The 24,171-nt window shown below is 40.9% G+C and overlaps 1 protein-coding gene across 13 annotated transcripts in view; it reads right to left on the bottom strand.

Annotated features, from left to right (window-relative positions):
* The window catches only part of TAFA5 (TAFA chemokine like family member 5), a 340,202-nt gene that overhangs the window by 55,810 nt on the left and 260,221 nt on the right, over nucleotides 1-24,171 (bottom strand). For all 13 annotated transcript variants that reach the window (XR_014539417.1, XR_014539418.1, XR_014539419.1 and 10 more), the window contains one exon: nucleotides 19,575-19,702. Coding sequence is in view for 5 of the 13 variants with exons in the window: in XM_083575380.1 (XP_083431506.1) it covers nucleotides 19,575-19,702 (128 nt within the window). In the remaining 8 variants the exon portion in view is untranslated. The remainder of the gene's footprint in view (nucleotides 1-19,574; nucleotides 19,703-24,171) is intronic.

Here is a 24,171-nt window from a genome sequence, read left to right as displayed (position 1 = left end):
ATACCAGCATAGGATAGGAATAAAGAACACAAGATGATTGTCACTTTCATGCCTTGCTTAAGAGCTTCCCAGAGCTGTGTGAGTAGCCATAAGTGGTGCTGCACGGGGCCAAGCAGCTCTGACAAAAACGCTCACCTTCCCAGGCTGGCCAAGAGCACTAACCATGTACAGCGGGGGGGGGGGGTGGCGATGCCACCCGCGTTGTTGGGAATCCCGGCTGTGTCATGCCCCATGGCAGACCAATCTGGTTGACCGGGGCCATTTCCTTACCTGGTTTAAACATCTGTGTGGCTAGGGGCTCCGTCTCCACTTCTCCCCCTGCGTTGGGTCTCCCACCCTCCCGCCCTATTTTCATGTGTTCACCATCTTGGCCTTGGTATGCACCACAGTTGGCCGCCTGTTGAGGGGGCTGGGTAGGAATTTTCCCATGTCTGTGTGTTTCATTATCTAAGAAATGGGATGGGCCTTGGGGCCTCGCCATGGAAATACCGTATTTTTCGCTCTATATTTTTCGCTCCAAAAATGAAGGGGAAATGTGTGTGCGTCCTATGGAAGCGAATGCAGGCTCCTTGGCTTCAGCGATAGCAATGCGAAGCCTCCAAAGCGCAGAGGGAGCGCTCCCTCCGTGCTCCGGAGGCTTCGCATTGCTTTCGCTGAAGCCTGGAGAGCGAGACGGGTCGGTGTTCCTCCTCCAGCTTCGCAGCGTCCTGGAAGCCAGAGGAGGAACAGAAGGGTCTCCTTCTGTTCCTTCTCCAGCTTCACTGAAGGGGCGCTGTGCAGCTCTCCCTCTCAGAGAGGGAGAACTGTGCAGCGCCCCTACAGCAACGCGCCTGTCCTGGCTTCTGCCTTAGCCCTGCACAGCCTCTTCGGGCAGGGGGAGTCTTCATCCCGCTGCCCTGAAGAGGCTTGGTGCGGTTATCCCAGAAGCCAGAACAGCCAGACGGTATCCCAGAAGCCAGATCCCTCTTGCTGTTCTGGCTTCTGGGATTCAGAATAATTTTTTCTTGTTTTCCTCCTCCCAAAACTAGGTGCGCCCTATGGTACGGTGCGCCCTATGGAGCGAAAAATATGGTAGCTCATCAACAACAACCAATACTTGGGCCTCCCTTTATAGGGAAGGCACTTTTCACATGTTTCTCCCGCCCTTTTCCAAAATGGAGTTTGCTCCTTTTGTGTTCTCAGCATGTATTTTATTTTTCTGGCGGCACCACTGCCACTTTTGGATATAGTATTAGACAATATAGACCATTGGTTTCATCTAGTAAAAGAAACCTCCAGGTTTCTTGCTTCAGAAATACCTCTTTCACATTGTAACAGTTTCCTCCCACCTGTCCCAGTTTTGGTCACATACATAAGACAGCAGAAATTCAAATGAAGTACCATACAATCAAACTTCAAAACCAAAGCTTCACAGAGATATGGAATAGCAGCTAGAAAAAGAAATCTCTTTGTGCAACCTCCCCTACCGCAAAATATGCTTATTTTAAAGTCTGCTTTAAAAAAAGTTCACATCATTTGTAAGGGGAGAAATTAAACCTCCAAGTATGTTAGGCATATCCTGGTAGTTTCTTTAGAAGTGTTAACACTATCCACTCTAGAAAACAATAATAATTTTGGTAGATTTACAGTGGTACCTCGGGTTACATACGCTTCAGGCTACAGACTCTGCTAACCCAGAAATAGTGCTTCAGGTTAAGAACTTTGCCTCAGGATGAGAACAGAAATCATGCTCCGGCGGCGTGGTGACAGCAGGAGGCTCCATTAGCTAAAGTGGTGCTTCAGGTTAAGAACAGTTTCAGGTTAAGAATGGACCTCCGGAAGTACTTAACCCGAGGTACCACTGTATATTTAAGAGCAGCCTTGTAAAATCATTGGTTCCATCATCTGTCGTACATTATACTTTTGCAACGAGATACTTGAATTCTCTCTGGAAACTCCAATCCTGAAATTATTATTTACGGACTTCCGGGTTGGCGCCATCGCCGAATGGCGGACTCCCTCCGAGCTCCGGAGGGAGTCTGCTCGGCAGGGGCTGGGTTCTACCGCACCGGCGATGCGGGGACCCTTAGAAACCACGGCCACGGAGGCCGTGGACATGGAGACTCGGCTTGCACCGTTAGCGCCCTCCCGACTCGTGAAGGAGCCTTTTTAAAGGCTACGGATCGGGTGCCGGGGAGAAGCGTGGTGCCTTGAGTTCTCTGCTTCCCCTGCTGAGCGAAGCCGCATGCCATTCGGCGGAGAGCGCTGACTTCTTCCATTGAAAATTCGGACTTTTCAACAACAACCCGTGAGTAAATTTGGAAATCGGGTTCAAAAGGAGGAAAAAAAAATTTTTTTTTCGAATTGGATACGAGCGGGGGGGATCCAAAAAGGAAGTCAGTCCCCTCCCTATTGTAAACTTTCCAAAACAAGGACGGGGAAACCAAGACCCAAAAAGGCTTGCATTGCTGATAAAAATCCAAAATTTCACGATGGGGAACTACAAGAACTGTGCTGGAGGAGGAACTGGAGAAGGGAAACGCAACCCCCCCCCCTGGGAACCGGGGTGACTGAAGAGAGAGCCTGGTGAAAGGAGTCGGAGATCTTGACAGCTGTCAAAATAGCTGTCAAAGTCGAAAAGCGGAGTGGATTTTATTATGAGAACTTGGCTGGTTAAATTTGATACAATTTGCTACAACTTGTTAAAATTTGGATACAAAATGGCGAATATGGATAACAAATTGACTTTTGGATTAGAGGAAACAAAGATACAACAATCCCCCTTGAGGAGTTTCGGGACATTACAAGGATTGGGAAAGTGGAAAAACACCAATGGAACTTTACAGGACTGGTTATCTTCTGGGAAAGCTGCAAAACGGAAATAACATCTCGTCTTCAGGGTGTTTTCTTTTTTGTTTTTTTAAAGGAGACAATAGATTTTTCTATTGAAGAAAGGAAGGGACTGAACGTAAGGTTTTGCCCCTGAATAACAACCATCCCTGCAGACTTACCAAACTTTCGAACTACAACGTTTTAGCAGCGGAACAAAGGGAAATCAGACTACAACCTGGAAAGAACAATGGAGGGAGTTCTATTACAGTTTTATTAAAGACTGAAGTTAAAGTTTTGAAAAATAATGATAATAATAATAATTTTGATTTTCAAAAAAATTTATTTTTAATTTTAAAAAAGAAAAAGCCAGCAAGGAGTTGGGGAAAAGTTGTGATTTATGGTCTTAAGAATTCCAGGCAGACACCAGGGGTTGATGGTCAGGGGGAAATTAAACCGGGGACAGGGGGGGGAGAACTAAAACTCCAAAGGCTTGCCAACTTGGTTATTTTTTGTTGAATTGGTCTATTATTCATTATATTTTTTTTATTCTCTACCTTTTCTGTTTCTATTATCTGGGGTGCTTCTTTTATTAAAAAATGGAAATTGTGGAATGACATGGGGTGGGTCTTGGGGAAAGAACACTGGGTTTTTTTTTTTTTCTTTTTTTTACTGTAAAACAAATTAAGTTTCAATTTGAATGGGGAACTTGTTTGGCCAACAATATGAAAGGGGAATATGGTAGGGGTGGGGGAAGGGGGGAGTCCCGTAAAGTGATATTTTTTGTATTTTTGAAAAATTTTAATAAATATTATTTAAAAAAAAAAAATGAAATTATTATTTACATCTAAGTGAAAACAAAAAACGAAACAAGAGTAAGTGTTCCCTGATCGATAATATATGAATACAAAGGAGACAAGGTAGCCTGTGAACGTAAGTAGTACAAAACTACTTCCATAGATACAATATACAACTTAAAACGATAGCTGTATAAAATGAATACTATAGCCACAATGACCAAAAAAATTAAAAATGTCTCCATATAACAATGCACACTGGCAAACTGGATACATGAAATGTATCAATCATGATTTGGTGACATGTACAATATACATGAATCAGATATCTTCCATAGCCAATGGACCGACACATCTGGAAACAAGCTGAGTAAGGACCTTCCTTCATTCCTTCTTGAATGGGTCTGTCTCCAGGGCACTTTTACTCAACGTGCAAGGAGTTGCTGGGTCTGGTATTGGTCCAACTAAAAGGCTATAGCATGGGGATGGGGCAGCCAAATTCACTGGGTGGCTACAACATTTAGGTCTACTGAAAAATGGCCCAAGACTCCCAAACCATTGTAATATATCATATGCAGGATTGTGTAAATAAGTCCATTTGTATATAGGCACTGCAATACCAAAACGATGGATCAATCATGCACAGTGGTACCTCAGTTTTCGAACAGCTTAGTTCATGAACAACTTGGAACCCGAATGCTACAAAACCGGAAGTAGGTGTTCCAGTTTTCGAACTTTTTTTCCTGGAAGCCAAACGTGCTCCGTTTTGAGTCCCCCTGTGTTTCCTGTTGCGCTGCTCATTTGCCCCCCCCCCCATTGTAATTCAAGCCTTCCATTTCCGATTGCAGTGTTCTGAGGTTCTATTTATTTTGCTTTTTTTGTTTTGAGGCTTTTTCAGTTAATTTGTTTTTGTGACTGTGTGGATCCCAGTTCAGCTATTGATTGATTGACACATTGATTGTGTGACTGCGGAAATGGATAAAAGCCCCCCATCCAAACAATGACTATCATCAGTGCAGGTAAGAAAATTTTTTAATTTTAATTTTTATCATCTACAATACTGTTTTATTTAGTTCATAGTACAGTACATTGATTATTGCTTTCATTTCATGGATCAATAGTCTGGTTAAATAGTAAAATTCATGTTAAATTGCTGTTTTAGGGGTTGTTTTTAAAAGTATGGAATGGATTAATCCGTTTTGTATTACTTTCTATGGGAAAGCGTGCCTTGGTTTTGGAACGCTTTGGTTTTGGAACGGACTTCCGGAACAGATTAAGTTTGAGAACCAAAGTATCACTATAAAGGGTATTTAAAGTTTTTCACCAACAATAGATTGTGTGATTGTTCAGTTATTACAGATTTTAATCCCCCATACATGAATTCAAGGTGAAAATATACGAATTCAAGGATATATGCATAAGAATTCCATGAGGAAAACCACATGTATGGTGTGATTTCACAGTAGGGATTCTGGGATCGTTGGGAATCATTTGCATTATAAACATATCCAAAGTCAGTTCAGAACTGATGACTTATATACAGAAGTAATGAAAACGTGTTTAGTCAAAACACACCACTCAGCATTTTTCATGCTAATGAAATAGCATGAACCATGTAAAAAAAATAATAATCACATATTTCTCTAGACAGAACCGAGAGAACCTCTGATGTTATATTCATTTCAGGAAAGGGTGTGTGTGTGTGTGCTTATCCTATATCTTTGAGTAAGCACAAAATGAAGTTTGGGTTTTTTATTTAAAAAAATAACAGGTCTTTGGGGAGATGCTTGTTAGTAATAAGCAATTCTTTCTAGACACAGATTTATGAGGCTATTCATGGACTAATGCATAACAGAATCTGCACTGCAATTTTGCTAATGTAATGTGTTGGCTATTTGGAAACGTCCATATTGTGCATAATTTGTACTTTATTGACTACATCTGAAAACTTCCCTAACCTTGCAATCTCTTCTCATTTGCATTTCTGAGCAAATTAAAGTTGGGGGGGGGGGAAACATATATACCAATATTCAAGCAAAATCGTACGGATAATTTGAAAATGTTCCTTTGACCTCTTATATAGTTAGGAGTCAATAAATTAGTGAGGGTTGCAAGGGGCACATTTGGTACGTTTGTACCAGTGTACTGGGATTCATTTATTTTCTTCATTTATTTTATACCCCTCTTTAAAAGTCATCTCTCAAAGTGGATTAAATGCCAAACCTACTGGAAATCCAGTAGCGGTGACAACATTTCCCATTGCTCCCCGTGCGTAGAGCTGGGAAAACCTTCCCCATAGACTGACCAGCAGTTTCTAAGAAAGTGAAATATTTCATTGAACCTGCTTTGAGCAAAGAAAGTGGCAGAATCAGCAATGAGGGAAATGGAAGGAACAATACATGGTCCGTAAATAGATGCTTCAAGCAATGTAATCTCCGAGTGATTCCACTGGCCCACTGCTGAGAGTTGCCAAGGCCACTGAATGTACCATACATCTTCCAGGATGGGTATATCTCGCTGAGCTTGTTGTGGCCATGAGTCCTTGCTAACTTGCCTTAGTCTGTTGCTTGGTTTCTGAAATGCTTTCAAACATAGCCCAAAAGCAGGGGGGCCACTAGGTGGCGCATCGGAAGATGGCTGACAATAACATCTCTCCGACCCACATGAGGTAATTTGGAGGCTATGATGGGGGTAATTAGCGTCCTTAACCCCCCCCCCAGGATTGTGGGGGGGGCGGCCCTTGCCTGCTGTGCCCTATACCACCCTCGAATTTGTGGGGGTGGGGGCACTAGGCACAAAGCCCTCCTGTGGGATTCCGGCACTCCTGGACGCCGTCCCTGATTCGCGCCGCTAGTTGCAAGCATCTTCAAAAGAAACAATTTGGACGAGATAAATTGCACATGCTTCAAGGAAAAAGGGGAGTAAAGACTGCTGACAGAAGAGAACTCTGATAACAAGACAAGAATAAAATATGATACGATACGTCAAGATACGGTATGACTGAGGGGGGAGGGGGGAAAAAACCTGCCTTCCTTTTTCTTATGTGATTTAACAAGAATCCCCTCCCCTAATGAGTCAGAATCTAAGGACTTAAGCTGTGGATTTAAGGCTGTGTGGAGATAAACTTTCAAACCAAAGCAATGTTTCTAGATGAAGCTGGAAAGCTAAGAGTTTTGGAATGACGCAGTTAAAAATGCCGTCGCCATTTTGGGAGGCATTGTTGGAGCTCTTGGGTCTGGGAGGAGAAAGAGAGAAATAGAGTTGTTTACATATCGTGGATCAACTTCTCGGTGGGACTTAAGAGCGACAAATGCCAAATTTATGATGGAAAGAGCGATGTTATCTACGAAGGAGATATATGGAAACCATCTGGACTTAGTGGAGGAACGGGAAATCCACACAGGATTATTATTTTGCTTATCGGCTTAAGGAGCCTAACAGAAGAGATCGTAAAGGAAAAATAGAACTTATATGAACAAGATATGATGTGGAAACACCAAGATAAGACTGGATAGAATTATGAATTTTGTTTGGACTGATTGGGACTGATTTGGACATTAACGCAGTAATAAGAAGATGATCTGAATCCCCCTTTGGATCTTGAAGTATGGGTTCCCCCAACAAAATTTAAAAATTTGGCTTTGTAATTTGGAATTTATGTGATGTGATTTAATTTGATGTGATTGGCCAGTTAATAATTTTTTTTTTTAAAACAAACAAACATAGCCCAAAAGCAGTTATTTTTGCAATACTACCAACTGCCCCAGAAGGGTCAAAATGAGTTACCTAAGGGTCAAACTAAATGTTCCGAGTAATCTCACACTTTTAAGCTTGAAAGGGGGGGAATGTGGTGGTGTCCCAAAGGGCCACAAGAAATGTGAAAATGTGTGCCCCTGGAAATCCTTGAGTGCGCTTCTAATAGAGAAAGTTATGGTAACCTGCTGCTTTATGAAACTGATGATTTTGCAAATATGGCAACCCTAAATATTGGGGTCCTTTAAAACAGATGACTGGCATTTTTATTTATTAATTACTTCATGCTGCTATTTTTGATCAACGTATTGCAACTTGCTGTTTAATGCTGTTATTATATTGTTGCTATTTATTCTAGTAATATTGTGCTGTTTCTTGCAAATTTCTTGTTTGAACCTTATAAAAACAGGTTGCGTTGCTACTACATCCCCTCCCCAGGTGTTTATTCCTCCTAAAGTCAGGTCCTATTAAGACACCCCTGAAAAGTTTTACCCTTCCACAAGGATTGCTAACGACTGAAAGACCCAAATCCTTAGATTTACAAAATTATCAACCTGCCCCCTTCTATCAGCAAACCTTGCCCATTTTACTTGGTTCAATGAAGTTAAAAGTCACTAGAGGTGACAGTGTTGTTTTTGCATAGGAGGCAATTAAGTATATGGTTCATCACTCAGCAACTGGAATATCAAGGGATCTCTTGTGAGCTTTTACCAATCAAGCATTAACAGAGATTCCATATCTCCTCATACAATGCAGTAAAATTACACTGGTAATTAGACTACTACAGAAACAACCAGCACCACCTGAAATTGAACATACATGTCATGAAATGAAATCTTCAATACCAAATGCATCATTTATTATAGTTCAAGAATTTACTGTCACAGACACCTCTGGTATTATCAACTAGCTTTTCCCATAATCTGAGATATCAAGCAGGGAAGAGAGCTTGGAAATGAAGTATTCTGGATTTCTGACATTGTTGGCTTTCTCAGTCAAGTGACTGGAATCTGAAATAAAGTTTGAATTTTCAGCAATAAAATAAAGTCAATGTTCAATCTGTGATAGTGATAGGTTGCTGTTGTTGTTTGGCAGGGAGGGGGATGAAATAACAGTCAGTAAATTACAAGGGACAAAATGCAGTCACTGGTCCACAGAACATCACCTTAAGCCACACTGCACTCTTTGTTTTAATGGTTAAACAGAACAATGTCTGCTATTGAATATCTTGAGAATAAAATGAGAATTGTTTCTTTTTACCATGTCAGGCTCAAAGACTTTCTAACCTCTCACCCATTTTTTTTTAATCTTCTCTTGGCAGCTATATCAAAGAGAAATCTATAAGCAAAGCAGATTCTTCTTACTCTAAATCACCATTAAGTATTTTGTGCCTTCCTTAAAAATTGTTCTAAGCCAACATGAAATGTGCCATTTGCTCAGATATAAGGATATTGTGATGCACAGTGACATTTAATACAACTAGGCATAAAATTATAAAATTGTAGAATTCCAAGGGACACTGAGGGCCATCTAGTCCAACCCCGTACAATGCAGGAATCTCAATATACATTGTTTTGTAGCACAAATTTATAGTGCCCCCACAAATTTGATTGGACTTACAACTTCCATCAGCCCCAGTCTGCCTAGCTAATCATCAGGATTAACATGAACTGTACTCCTGCAACGTCTGGAAGAGCTAACCCGACTTTACAGCTTAAAATAGACGAGGGTTGGATTTGATTTAGTTTTTTTTCTGTTTAGTACATGCTAATTTTGTGCTCTCAACAGCTTTTCATATTGAGTTTTGACTGAGCTGTTCAAAGGATTGGCTTGTCTGAGGGGTAAGGTGTGCTTTCCCGTCTCTTTTTGGTCTGTTTATTTCGTTGACTTTTTATTTTAAACCTGTTTTATACCATAGATTGATTAATGGCAACATAAATAAATGTAAAGGTACCCCTGACCGTTAGGTCCAGTCATGGATGACTCTGGGGTTGCGGCACTCATCTCGTTCGATAGGCCAAGGGAGCCGGCATTTGTCCACAGACAGCTTCCGGGTCATGTGGCCAGCATGACTAAGCCGCTTCTGGCGAACCAGAGCAGCTCACAGAAACGCCTTTTACCTTCCTGCCGAATAAATAGACCTATTTATCTACTTGCACATTGATGTGCTTTCGAACTGCTAGGAGGGGAGGAGCTGGGACCTAGCAACGGGAGCTCACCCCATCGCAGGGATTTGAACCGCCAACCTTCCGATCGGCAAGCCCTAGGCTCTGTGGTTTAGGCCACAGTGCCACCCGCGTCCCTATGCCAACATAAATACTACTTCATAAAATAATACTGATGGTTATTTATTTATGCATTCTTTACATCTATAAACTGCTTCTTATTATATATTATTTACTAACTTATCCTAAAACACTGTATACAGCCAATGTATTATATAAGCAAGTAGTCAATGGAGACAGCAGAGCATTTTTCTGATGGAAGTTTTCTATGCTGCATTGTACTATGATATTATGTATCATACATATGCTATTATGTACGTAGAAAAATCCTTCACTGTGGGCAACTTGATTTTTCTCCCTAATAGCTGGAAAAAAAAACCTTGGCTTCTCCTTCACTGATTGCTGCTAAGAGCACACACTTGATGTTCATCCAGACCAAAAACTGCAATTATTAAGGCATAATCCAAGAGCAGAATCCTATACAGGATTCAGAAGTATCTTGCATTCAGTATTCCCAGGTAAACTGGTATATGGCTGGATCACAGTAGGGTCTCCATTGTCAGCTGTTTTAAGTGCCCTGGTCCAGCCACATTGCCAGATTAAAAGCCTGCCAAGCCAAATGTTTAAACTGCCCTATCAGGGGCAGGCAAGTGAAAGGGGTCTGGAAGATGGACCAGAGTGACAAAGTTTCCTCTGGTCCACTGGCCAGGGTTAAAAAGCTGGCTGCGCTGCAACTGGGCCCATGCAAGCTGAAAAGCTAAATTAAAGGAGTGATCATAAGGATCAAGTGTTATTAAGAATTACTCCCATGGGCATAACGTCATTTTATTTATTTATTTAGTCATTTTGTTACGCTCTGATCATCTGATCAGGCCATGTTTGTTAGAGCTTTTTGCAGATAGCCCTGACCACGCTGGCTAGGGATGATCTAAATCGGGAATTTTCAAACATCTGGACACATGCAGGATTCACATCCCCCATCCTTTACAACTTTGGCTCTAAGGTTACGAAATGATCTTTGAGAAGATGTGGGCCTATGTAGTTCTCCTCCAACTTTCAAGAAGAAATTTAAACCTTAAAAGGCTTATAGCTCATAGATTAGCAGTAGAAGGGATTAAATGTGTTATTGGTAGGTCATGCTTTCAACTGTGGTATTTAAAATGCATATATCTATATCTATATCTATATCATCTATCTATCTATCTATCTATCTAATTTTTGTGACTTTGAAAGTCACAATTCAGCAGCAACAGATGAAGAATATTTTTATGATGACTCAGACAGTGGCCTGGCATTCAGAAGCCTAGACCATATTGTGTTTTACAACATCTACATGTGTACATCCACACAGGAGTAGTCCCCAGCCCCACCAACACAATCCATCTGCCGCATAAAAAGGTGTGGGTAGACTGCATGTTCCCAGTATATTTTAATTGCTTATTATAAGCAATATTCAGGAGAAGCTTTTTGGGAAGAACAGCGGACTACAGTTGAAGCTTCCATAAGCTCCCTTGGGTAGACAGAAGCATGAGATACAACCCCCTGACTTCAACATCAGAGCTCACCTTGAAGCACCTAAAGGTAAAAAAAGATGAAGGAACACCATGGCCAAACTTGAATCAGATACGTCAACTGCTACTTCCATAAAAGTAGCAAAACAATAAAATATTTCCTACCCTCCAGGGCTAAATTTGAGGCAAGACTTGCCAGTTTCACTTCACTGAATGCCAGGCCTTACTCCAATAGCTTGTCAAGGACCATAAGGCCTCTGAGCACATGCAGAGTATCTTTCTTTTGTTTAGCAAGATTTAGGCAGGAGTCAGATGTAGTTGATTCAATTTCAATGCCTAAGCCAATACCACTCACATTCTGTGACTAATAAAAGTGGTGGCCTTTATTTGCCCATTAACCTAAAATACCATGTCCAAGTGTTATTATTCAACATATGCAGGAGGCTTCAGGGCCTTGATGCACAAGATTTATATAATGCTTAATAATAATAATAATAAATTTTAAAGTGGTTTACATAACATTCATTTAACATCACAATGTTAAAGCAGATTTTAGGAATAGTAGAGATGATAAAGTTAACCAAAATGATATAAAACCAACAACTTAAACAACAAATACATGTGACAAAACTGCTTGCCTGGTTAGGTTTAGCAACAAGAAATATTTTCCACAGGTGTGACAGGCCATACATCAAAGGCATGTGCTTCATATGAAAGACAGGGAGTTTCAAAGAAACACGTACTTAGAAACTGAATAAACTTTAGAATAAACTATACAGGAAGCTTATATCTAGACTCGTCTTCAATGTCCTTCTTTTTCATTTAGCATAAGTAGCATATACCAGCTACTAGATAATTAACAGTTAATTACTAATCCTGAGAATTGTACTGATCACCCACTGACAACTTCTGGGCAAGAAGGGGAAAGCTTTAAAATAAAATGTTTCAAGAGCATACTATTAAACAGAGGCTTGGAGCAAAAAGTTTGCACTGGCACTATTGATTGGCTCTGTAATCTACGCATGTGCAATCAAAACCGACTTAATCCTATAGGGGATGAAGAACAGATGAAAATCAGAAGCCCGTGGCCAGAACCTTTTTGCCTGCAGGATATCTGTACTCAGAAAAGGCAACAGGAAATATTAATATTTTCAAACTTAGTATTAATATCTCATCACTTTTACATACTTTGACTTGGGTGCACCCTTTGCTGATCATTAAAGTAATATTACATAAAGAGGTAGCTTTATTTTATGGAACATCAGGGATTTGAATGAATATATAGGATTAGCAAGAGGTTCAAGTTAATACCACAACTATCCCAGCAACTGGAAGTGTCTTTTTGACATTTTAATCTCAACAGTTCAACAGATCGCTCTGCAGATTTGTTTCTGTAATAGCTGATCTTTGGTGCTTTTTTTTTTCTTTTTGAACTGGTTGATGGATTGTGTTAATGCCACTTTATAAACTAATCTCCACCCAAAAAACACACATGAAAAGAGTGAAGAACTGAAGATAATTTGGCATGATAAGAGACCATATGCAGTGGTATACAGTGGTACCTTGGTGCTTGAACTTAATCTGTTCTTGGAGTCCGTTCGACTCCCAAAACCATTTAAAAAGCAAGGTGTGGCTTCCAATTGGCTGCAGGAGCTTTCTGCACTCAAGCAGAAGCTGCGTCAGATGTTAGGCTTCCGAAAAAAACGTTCACAAACCAGAATACTTGTGGGTTTGCAACGTTCGGGAGCCGATTTGTTCGGCAACTAAGCCATTTGGGAACCAAGGTTTGCTGTATATAAAAAAAGCTGAAGATACTAGTGATCAGCACCTCATGAGAAGAGAAGAAAAGAAGACTCCCTGGACTTCCGGGTTAGCGCGAACGGCTAATGGCGGATTCCCTCCGAGCTCCGGAGGGATTCGGCTCTTCAGGAGCGGGGTCTTGCCGCTGCGGCGAAGCGGGGACCCTTAGAAATCACAGGCGGGGAAGCCTGTGAACTTGGTGACTCGGCGGGCACCATTTGCGTCCCCCCCGACCCGTGAAAAAGCCTTTTTAAAGGCTTTGGAACGGGGGACGGGGTGAGTGGCACGGTGCTGAGAGTCGACTGCTTCCCCTGGGGAGTGAAGCCGCGAGCCATGGTCGGAGGGCGCTGACTTTTTCCTGTGAACAATTGGACCCTAAAAGTAACAACCCATGAGTAGTACGGAAATTGGACTTTTTAAGGAAATTTCTTTGGAATTTGGCATGATCGGGGAAGGTGCAAACAGGAAGTCCGCCTCCCCGCCTTGTAAAAGATCTAAAGCAAGGACTAGTTAACTAAAGTCAAGAGACTTGTCTTTTCGATAAAAGATATCAATTTCACGATTTGGCCATACAAGTATAAGTAATTGTGCTGGAGGATAAGAGTTAAATTTGAGAGTTGAAGTTCCACCCCCCCCCCAGACCCGGGAGTGATTCGCGAGAGAGCCTGTTGAGGAAATATAGAGAAGTTTGACAGCTGTCAAAAAGGAAAAAGAGAACTTTGTTTTTGCTGTCTCTGCTGGATACAGTTGCTGCAACCTGGTTGTATTTTGTTGAAAATAAGTAAGAACTGATACAAATTAATCTGACTTTTGGATCTTAACTGGAAAGAATACTAAGTTACTAAATCCCTCTAGAGGAGGATTTGGGACACTGCAAGAATGGCTGGAAAAGGGAAAATTCAGGCTGGGCTGGACAGAATATTTGTTCTTCTGGGAAAGTTACAAGGCCAAATTGAGGTTTTGTCTACAAATGTAACAACCTTGAATTTAAAAGTAAATAACATTATGGAACTTGATAAGGACTTGACTCAGGAAGCCCATGCAGCTGGACAAAAAGAGGACTTTGAGAATTCTGAAAGTGTGGAGAAAGAGATATATGTTGTTCCTGAGGAGAAGGAAGGAGGAGCTGTAACTTTGCAAATGACAAAGGAGAGCCAGAGGCCTGACATCATGCTAATAAAGGGAAACAAGAAATCAAACCAAAGGCCTGACAGGATGATTACAAAGGAAAATAAGTACTGGGTGATGAAATTCTGGTTCAAATTGGTGGAGGAAGAATGGAGAGATTCCTTTGTGTGGAGACCGGAAGATCTATGGATTACAAATTTGATTAAAGTGGAAGCTGGAGTCTTGGTGACAAATGGACTTTTGGACCTTGTTTTTAAGTATGGAGGCCTGGCTGGAAGAAATTTGGATCTTATTGAGACAGAGCTCCTCCGAAATTTGGAGTTTAATATTAAGGACTATCAAAAAAAACGGCAGAGAGGGACTGAGAGAGAATTAAGAGCTTCGGACGTGAGATCTCCAGGCTGATAGAAAATTAAGACTGGACATTTGTTGGGGATCGAAACCGGGAAAGGGGGTGGTGGGGTTTGAGAATCCAAAGGGTGTATAATTATGATCTGTCTTATTTTTTTTGTTGTTGTTTGGTTATTAATATGAAAATTGGGAAATTCGTGGAATGGAACTAGGGTCGACTTTAGGAAAAAGACTTGTGTATTGAGGTACAAATATTGATGTTTATAAGTTAAAATAAGTTTTAAAAAATGAATTAAATATAAAAAGGTTAAAAATTGGGGATAGGAACTTGTTGAACAAACAACTTGAATTGGAATGCAAGAAGGGAGGTTTGGGGAAGTCTGGGAAATATGGTAATGAAAATATGAAACTGTAAATTTTAATTTTTTTCTTTTTTATTTTTTTGCATTTTTTGTTTTTTTAGATTTCTTTTTGTATTGAATTTGAAAAACTCTAATAAATATTTCATTAAAAAAAAAAAAAACCCTCCGCGGGTACTTTGAAAAAAGAAAAAAGAAAAGAAGACTCCCTGGAAAAGACCCTGATGCTGGGAAAGATGGAGGGCACAAGGAGAAGGGGACGACAGGGGACAAGATGGTTGGACAGTGTTCTCGAAGCTACGAAAATGAGTTTGACCAAATTGTGGGAGGCAGTGGAAGACAGAAGTGCCTGGCGTGCTCTGGTCCATGGGGTCACGAAGAGTCGGACATGACCAAATGACTAAACAACAACAACACTAGGGATCAGGGGTGTTAGAAGGGGGCGGGGGGCAGAGGGTTCGCCCCAGGTACCATCATGGAGGGGGGTGACAAACTATCAAGGAACAATTACTGCCCTACTAGGGCGGTTCATAAAAAACTTCTTTTTTTTAAAAAAAAAAGAAGCCTGCCACAAAGCTCTTATCTTACTACACTAGGGATTATATAGCTATATCTGAAATTTCATGCATATCAGTTAATATCTTGATCCTCCTCCACAAAAATAACTGTTTACTTGGCCGTTTTCATATGTCGTGAAGGCTGAACTTTCAATTCAGTGGAGCCAAAACACAATCCATCCTGTAGATTTAAGTATCTGTCCACAGTCGCCTATTTGGCCCAGTATCCACATTCTTTGTAAGAAAATATGAAATAACATAAAACCACTTTTGCTGGCAAAATATAAAATAAAAATCAATGGGTGGGGGGGGCTGACAAGAAATTTTCTGCACAGGGTACCACCTGATTTTTCTATGCCTCTGCTAGGGATTAAACCTGAGAAATGCAAAGCATGCCATTTATAACTGAGCTGAAGGATATTCTCTCTCTCTCTCTCTCTCTCTCTCTCTCTCTCTCTCATGCACACAGTAGTCATTGAACCATTGTCCCAGGAAGAGCTATGTGATGTTAGTTCAGGCCCCCATCCACCCAAAAGAGCTATTGTGCCACTGAGTTTCAGATTGGATGGCAGGTCCCTCAACCATTCCAATTTAAGCAGGACATCCTGGAATTACAGGAGCCATCCTGGCTTCTGATTGGATCCTGGAATGTCCCATTTTTTGGCCAGTGCTGTGGCACGAATCATCTAGCTCCCACGAGAGCTCAGGACAAAAAAAAAAGAGTGTCTTGGTTTTGATCAGTATGGGAGGGTATGGGATACTAATGCAAATATTTGTGTGATCAGACTGAGATTTCTTCCAGGATTGTAACAGCTATCCATTTGGGCCTTATATCAGATACATTTTTCTTTCTTTCTCCCTTTCCATTATTTCATGGAGATAATTATTGCTCCTTAATAGTAATTGGCATTGAAAAAGAAACGTTTTATAGGTGAAGTCACTGTTTGAAGTAGGATTATAGTTCTGGCAGATTTGCTGACACCCCCCCCCCCCCATGTTCAGATAACTGGTTACTGATATAAAATGGTAAGAAAAACCTGTTTATTTCCAAATCTACCATCATTTAGGATGGAGGTAAGTATGGAGGCAACTCCCTTGGTTTGATCTAACTGAGCCCATAGATTTATTTATTTGGGGCTGGGCTTGTACGGAATAGTAGCAAAAGAAAATTCACTTGGATTTCAGTTAGTAGAAACGAACTACAGTATAATAAAGCTGATGGTAAGGAACAAATTACCTTTTCCATCCAACCAGCATGTCATTTATATTAATAGTGGGGGATGCTAAGTTGCTCTGTGTGTAAGTAAACTCTATTAAGAAAGTCACATCCCTTGGTGAAGCTGGATCCTTAGTAAATTTTACTAGCCAAGCACTGAGCTCTGTGTCAGAGTAATTACACCCTTTATCTGCTGTGAGCTTTCTTTTAGCTTCTTCATACTCCTTAATTTCCCACTTCAGCCAATTTAGCAGTAAAATCGCAGAAGTTGAAAAAGGTTAGCTGCTGAGGAACTGGAGCATGAATGTTCTGTTAAGCTCCATGCCTTATAATCGCATCATGTAAAAGAAGGAATTAATTAAGTAACAATTAAGTAGTGATGGATCATTGACAATATATATACACTTTGGTGCTAAAATTAATCTCCCCTATAACACCAACAGAATAGTGCATTTTTGCTTTGAAAACACTGCCAAGTTATATCCCTGAAACGTGAAAAGGAGAAGCTGCTCTCCCTTTTGCCCTAAACTAAACAACCCCAAATGTTGGAACCAACTCCTTGATCATTTTCGTCACCCTTTTCTGTACCTTTTCCCAACATATAAATATCCTTTTTGAGGTGAGGAGACAAGAACTGTACACAGTATTCCAAGTGTAGTCACACAATAGATTTATATAACACCATTATGATAAATAAAAGTTTAGCTGTTAAGACCCTTTCCGAATGATCCATTGGATGGCATTTGCCTTTTTCACAGATATCACACACCGGTTGATGTCTTAATAAAGTCATACACTATGACCTAATGTCTCTCTCGTTCTTGGTCAGCCAGCACAAATTCAGTCCCCAGCAGCATACAGTATATGTAAGATTGGGATTTATTTTTTTACCCCGGTGTATATCAGTTTATACTTGCTTACGTTGAGCTGCCTTTGCCCATTTTACTGCCCATTCACCCAGTTTGGAGCTATCCTTATGGAGCTCCTTGAAATTCCTTTTCGCTTTAGCTACCCTGAACAATTTTACATCATCAGGAAACTTTGCTTCTCATCCCTTACTCTAGACCATTTATGATACAGTTAACAAGCACAGCTCACAATACTTGCGGGACAATCTTTGTGGAACTCAGCCTTAATAAAGACGAATGAGTGAAACCACAATATATAGTTAATAGTTCATTGGGGGAAAAAGATACTGCACATAATATTCTCTGGGAACAAGCAGTAGAGTTTTCCTGGTGGTATTGGTACACTCACCAGGAAGACGAAGGGACATGGCAGTGGTGAGATTAGGTGAGTTCAGTTTTGGTGGTGGCAATATATGCACACATCTCCAGGGCTGCCACTGTCAAACCAGAGTTCCCTTGACATTGCTTGTACCTTGCCCCACTCCATCCTAGTCCCAATATGCACACTGCTGCTTACCACCACCCCTGCTGCTTCAGAGGGATAAAACAAAGCTTGTACAATGTGAACACCAAGCCAAACACAGTCCACCACCCATAGAACATACAGGCCCTCCATGCCCCCAAGACTCAATATATATGTGCTGGGAAATAAAAACAAAGAAATTGTCAATTGCCTAGGAGGTAGGGCAACTGCTGAGGTGTACTCTGCTTGGTGATTCACCAGTTGGGCGCAAGACATGTCTAGAACTTTCATGTCTCTGGATTGATGGGGACCTTCTTCACATTGCACAATCCTGAATGAAGCCACAGCAGCAGTCAAAGATTCAAGGCCTCTCCCCATGCCACTGTTCGAAATCCAGATCACCCATTATTTGTGAAAAACAAAAAGGAAGAAAACAGAAGGCCAAACAACATGGGTTAATGCCCATGTCTAGTTTGACCTTAAAAAGGGGGCACACTGACTTACTTTAAAGTCACTGCAACATCCCTGGGGGGGTTACACACTTGCAAATTTGCAAATTACAGTCATCTTGTTATTTTTAGACTCTAATGCTGGTTTCTCTTCACGTATTATGATGATTCAGTTTTCACTGATTAGTTCTGCAACAAAATATGGCACGGAACCAGTGGGATCAGGAATACAAACATGAGTGAACGACAATCAAAGGAAGTACATCTCAAGTAAATTTCCTGGGGAAGGGGGAGCAGGTTGCCAATGAATATTGTCCTGGCCTAGTGAAACTAAGCTGTGTAAGCTGCTTAGGGTGATTAGGCATCTGATGGACAGCCAGGATCAGGTGGGAAGTGAGGTGTAAAGACAGCAATAGGGTCTTGCCAAATGCATAACTCAGAGAATAATTTCAGTCACATATGATACTGTGACATTTTCCTGAAACTTTCCTGGTCTGAATTATTTGCATTAATTGATTTATATTTCAGTTTCCCACCTGAAGGTGCTCAAAACAGCTTACAGTCAAAATAAAAAAAGATCAAAATCATGATAAAACTGTATTAAAAGTTTCATCGAACACGTCGAGAATGCTCAAAAAAAGAACTCAAATTTTCATCTAAAAGTTTCTTATGTAAAAAGCCAGCCACCAGTTTGACATTCCTGAATGCTTAGAAATCTAACAGCGTAGACCTTATAAGGCTTTCTAGGGTCAGACTTTCATAATCCAGATTCTAGCACCCAAACCGACAGATTTCCAGTAACAGAAAACCTCATTTCAAACAGTGGTGATGCCTTAGGCAACATCTCAAAGGGACATATATAGGAGAAGGTGCTTCAGATCCAGTTATTTAAGTATAAGAGGAAAAGCACCACTCTGAATTTAGCTACTTACATAAAACTGGTGTCACATGCTTCCATAGTCTTATATTCAACAGAAGCTCTGGTGCCACACTATGGACAATCTGAAGTATCTGAGTTGTCTCCAAAGGCCACCCCACATGCAGCAGGCAAGGCGACAAGTTCCAGGGTACACATGACAATGGCCAAGCATAACTTATAAATACTGACAGATACCTAAGCATATTGGATTCCACACACATATTAATGGTGTGTTTGTGTGTGGGATTTATGGCTAAACACCTGCTTGATGAGTGAAAAGTTATAGTTTAGGTGGAACGCAAAGGTATACAAAGAAGAGAAAAGGCTTACCGTAGTTGTCTTTATTCTCCCACCTGGTTGTGTACAGGTCCAGCCTGATTTATTGATTAGCAAATCACAGCCTTCTCCTTCTAAACATGGAAGCATTTCACACCACTGTTTTGTTTTTATAATGCGTGCTGTGGACAACAAAAGAGAAAAAAAAAATCAGCTTATAGTTCACGTTTTCCTGTCCACAAGATTTTTTTAAAAAAATAATATTTATTAAGTTTTAAAAGATAAAACACAAACAATAACAACAAATAAAAACACAAAAATGAAAAAAAGAAAAATCCAACAATAAACAATACATAAAAACAAATTAAAACATCCATAGTCATACTTTCGTTTGCTTGTTTCTTTGACTTCCTCACACCTCCCTTTTTTGTATTCTGCTTCAGATTATTATTTCAGCAAATCCCTCCCATTTTACCAGAAATTTTGTCTGTATACTTAACGTACTTTCCTCAACCTTGTTTAAACTTTAAGATAACCACATATAATTACATAAACTCTCACATCGTTTACACAAAATCCAGGAAGTGTCTATCCACCGTTGTTCAATCTCGCAAATATTTTACTTTGTTTTACATTAAACTTTGAGCTTAATATATATTTTATACACTTTGAATTTCCCAAATTTTCCCCCTCAGCACCCCCCTGGTCCCAAAAACTGCCTGTCCTTTCCGTCCATTCCCTGATGTCTCTCAATCTGGAAATCTAATATCAGAGGCTCTTAAGTCCCCTCCAGGCCCCTTCTGCCGATTTTGTTTAAATTCTTTGATACCAACTGACTCATCTCTGAAGTATTCCATCCTGACATTGAAGTTACATCCTTTATGCAATTCAGTTAGGTTTCCAAGGTTATAATTGTAATTTGAGTGATCTTTCAGAAGGTATATCCAAGTACCTCCAAACCCGTAGGCCCCCACACCATCTGAATCTTCCGAACCCAAGTCCATGTCCATATTCCAACAGTCCACAGATCCCTGTGAAATGGGATCTTTCCATTTTACCAATCCGAACTGACATCCTGTTATAACAATCTGTCCCTCAGCAAAATCCATGTCACATGTCCTCGGTTTGTAAACCTTAGTTTGCCTCTGTGGAGTCGAAAGTTCCTCATGTATTCCTTTAGTCTCTTCTTCCTTTCCTTCTGCCAGTTCACCATTCTTTTCCTGTTCCCCGCTGTCCAATCCGATCATGTCGTCCAATTTCTTATGGATCCCTTCCTGTCCACAAGATTTGCTTGCGTGTGCAGGTCCCCAAGCCACCCCTCAAAATAATTCACAAATCACACATTATTTTTGTTTAAGGTTCTTGGCATAATTTTGGCCACAACTTTATTAAAATACATAATCTGTGAGTGGTTGCTTAGGCATTGGTTATGACTATCTGTCCCCCCGCCTGGGACAGAACTGACTTTCCGAACTCCCTCGGAAGCCAGTGAAAGGAAAACAATATTGGGGAGCAATGGAGCTGAGTGACAGTCCCTCACCGCTCACCCAACCTGCTCCCTAAGGCTTGCCGGCCCTGGTCCCATTTCAGGGATTGGACGAAATCGTGGCAAGCCCCAGAATTCCTTTAACGGAATTCCCTTCCACACCACCATTGGAGGGGCAGGCCCAGCCTATCCTTACCCCTCCTCCACCAATTTTTATAACCAATGTGTAACTGCAACCTTACAAGTTGTGACGAATTGCTAAGTAGTAGGCAAAAACCAAATGGCACCAGCCAATCAGGCAAATGGACAAAATTCCTACTAGCACCCTGCCCCAACGGAAGACGACCTCATGACAGGCATAGCAAGGTCAACCGGAACTCAGGGGGTGGGTGGGCGGGTGATCCGATGCACTCAGCGAAAGAGAAAGCAAAAGCTGAGTGCCCCACTATTTAAAGCCTTTGGTCCCACCCCCCAAATTGCTACATGCAATTTGTCCCAGCAACCCAGCCATCCAATCGTTGCCCCAGGCCATCACAATTTTACCTTCCTGGCAACAGAGGGTTGGCCTGGCAGACCCTACCGCAACACGTGCTCTCATTTCAGGGAGAACAAGCTTTATTTTGACAATACATCAATGCTCCATTTCTGTAAAATGCTTAACCAACGTATAGCATGACCCTTCTCCTTGGGCACAACTATAAGGAGATTGAATGATGTTGCTTCCATTTCAGATTACCCACACTTTCATGTCATTTCTGAACCCTAAATTGTGGTTGATCTTAACTATGGTTGCTGAAACAGGTCAGTTCATCAAATGCGGTATGAAGTTGGCTTGTTTCGACAAACCATAGGTCAGATTAATCACAGTTTATCCAGATATGGATGAAAAGGCAAGCTCTGGTTAATCCAAAATGGAAGCAAAAGCTTTGAAATTCTTCCTTGCAGTTGTGTTAGACGAAGGGTATGCGTGTAGGTTGGAGCCTGAGGTGTTCCTTGCAAGCACAGCCAATGTGACCATAATTAAATTCCACCACAACAATACAAAAAAGTCTTTATGACACTCCAGGTCAGAGACCTTGAAATGACAGATGAGTAATCATATGGTCCTCACTCAAAATAAGCTGCCCCAAGTTCAAGGGAGAAAGGGGCCAGCAGAGCCAGCACACAAGATCCATCTCTGAAGAGGTGCAATCAATGAAGATGGATCTTTTGCTGGCTTAACCTCCATGCTGACCTCTCCTGTAAAGGCTGTGAAACTGATATGGGCTCATAAGTGCTGGAAGCAGCTGACATGCACCAATTGCACCAGGGTGTGGATTTTCTGCCATGGAACCTATTTGGCTCCGGTTCATGGATTTTACAGATCTAGTGAATGCATTCATCCATATTCGTTAGAATTTTTTTTAAAAATTGAATTATTATACAGATACAAATGAAACAAAGAATACAGACATTTCTACTGAATACACAAGGAAGGGAAAAAAGCAAAGAAAAAGAAAAGAAAAAAGGGGGGAAGAAAACAGAACAAACACAAACAGTAAAAAAATAAGTATAATACAAGGTAACTATAATAGTCAACCCAGACTATTCTTTACCTGAATACTGACCCTTCTGGGGTGAATCTCTTTCTATTATACTTTTGGTTATTGATTTTGACTTCTGTCGACCTCATGGTGGTTCATTTCCTATAACTAGTACCATTTCTCTGTGTTTCAATATATTCCTTATCTTGGTATAAGGAGACATTTTCCTTATTCTAAACATTGGTTGTTGAACCTTGACTCGATAGGTAGGTATTTAAACAATCCCATTCCTTCTGGACTATTTTATTTGATTTGTTCCTTAAGGCTTCCATCAACTTAGTGAGTTTGAAGTGCTCGCTCAATTTTTGTAGCCATTCTTCTTTATTTGGTATATGGTCTCCCTTCCAATACTTGGCTATTAATACACCGTCACCGCACAGAAAAATAATTTTAATCTTTCTTTTCGAATATTATCAGTTAGAATTCCAAGAAGGAATGATTCCGTGTGTTTTTTTGAAATGTAATTTTTAGTAATTTTTTCACTTCCTCATAGATCGTTTCCCTTTTTTAAAAAAAAAAATTTCTGGGCACGACCAGCATTTGTCCATATTCTTGTCTGTTTGTTTGAAGCAAGCAACCCTGACAACTTCCTCTCCTTCTTCCTCAAGTGTTGGGTCAAGGCATTTTTCTTTATGTGTGTGTTGAGAACTTTGAAGTCAACGTTATCATAGTGATAGATCTATGCCACAGCAAGATATGATGGCTGGGGTTTTAAGCATAGCCGTGTGGCTATCTGCTCTAGCAAGGCTTTTCTCTCCCCATATGGTACAGGCAAGCCCTGTCTACACATGTTCAATATGTGCATGGTCATGTATATGCACATTGTGCCAAACCCGGAAATGGTCCAGAAATGTCATAAAGATGTCACTGAAACATCACTAAAGGGGCAGAACAGGGATGGGGGTGGGATGGAATGGGGTGTTTACAGTCTTTTTCAATGGGTTTCAATTATACATGACGTCACCAATGTGCACAGTGCCTTGGAACGTAACCCCTGGGTAAACCGAGGACTGCCTGTATCATTTTCCCCAGATGGAAATACTGACAGAAATAATGCCACAAACTGTCATTATACACCACAGGTCTATACTCTAAGTAAGAACAGCAGTAACTGGAAATCCCCTGTGAACATTCGTGGGTGGGGAATCCAAATATATAGTAGCATCACGTCATACACTAGGGTGGCGCTGTAGTCTAAACCACTGAGCCTCTTAGGCTTGCTGATCAGAAGGTCGGTGGTTTGAATCCCCACGACGGGGTGAGCTCCCATTGCTCTGCCCCAGCTCCTGTCAACCTAGCAGTTTGAAAGCACACCAGTGCAAGTAGATAAATAGGTACCACTGCGGTGGGATGGTAAACAGTGTTTCCATGCACTCTGGCACTCAAAAGGGAAGTGTGGCACTCAAAAGGGAAGCATAACACTCAAAATGCAGCAGGTTCAGCTTCTAAAAAAAATAAATCACAAACCAGAACACTTACTTCCAGGTTTGCATTGTTCGGATTCAAAGTTGTTTGAGTACCAAGGTGTTTGAGAACCAAGATACCACTGTACTTAATTCCTTGTATTGAACCATGATATTTA

Source organism: Podarcis filfolensis, assembly GCF_964270895.1.
Source record: "Podarcis filfolensis genome assembly, chromosome: 10".
Taxonomy (NCBI): Eukaryota; Metazoa; Chordata; class Lepidosauria; order Squamata; family Lacertidae; genus Podarcis; species Podarcis filfolensis.
The sequence above is the reverse complement of the archived record's forward strand: the minus strand, read 5'-3'. Positions and strand labels throughout refer to the sequence as shown.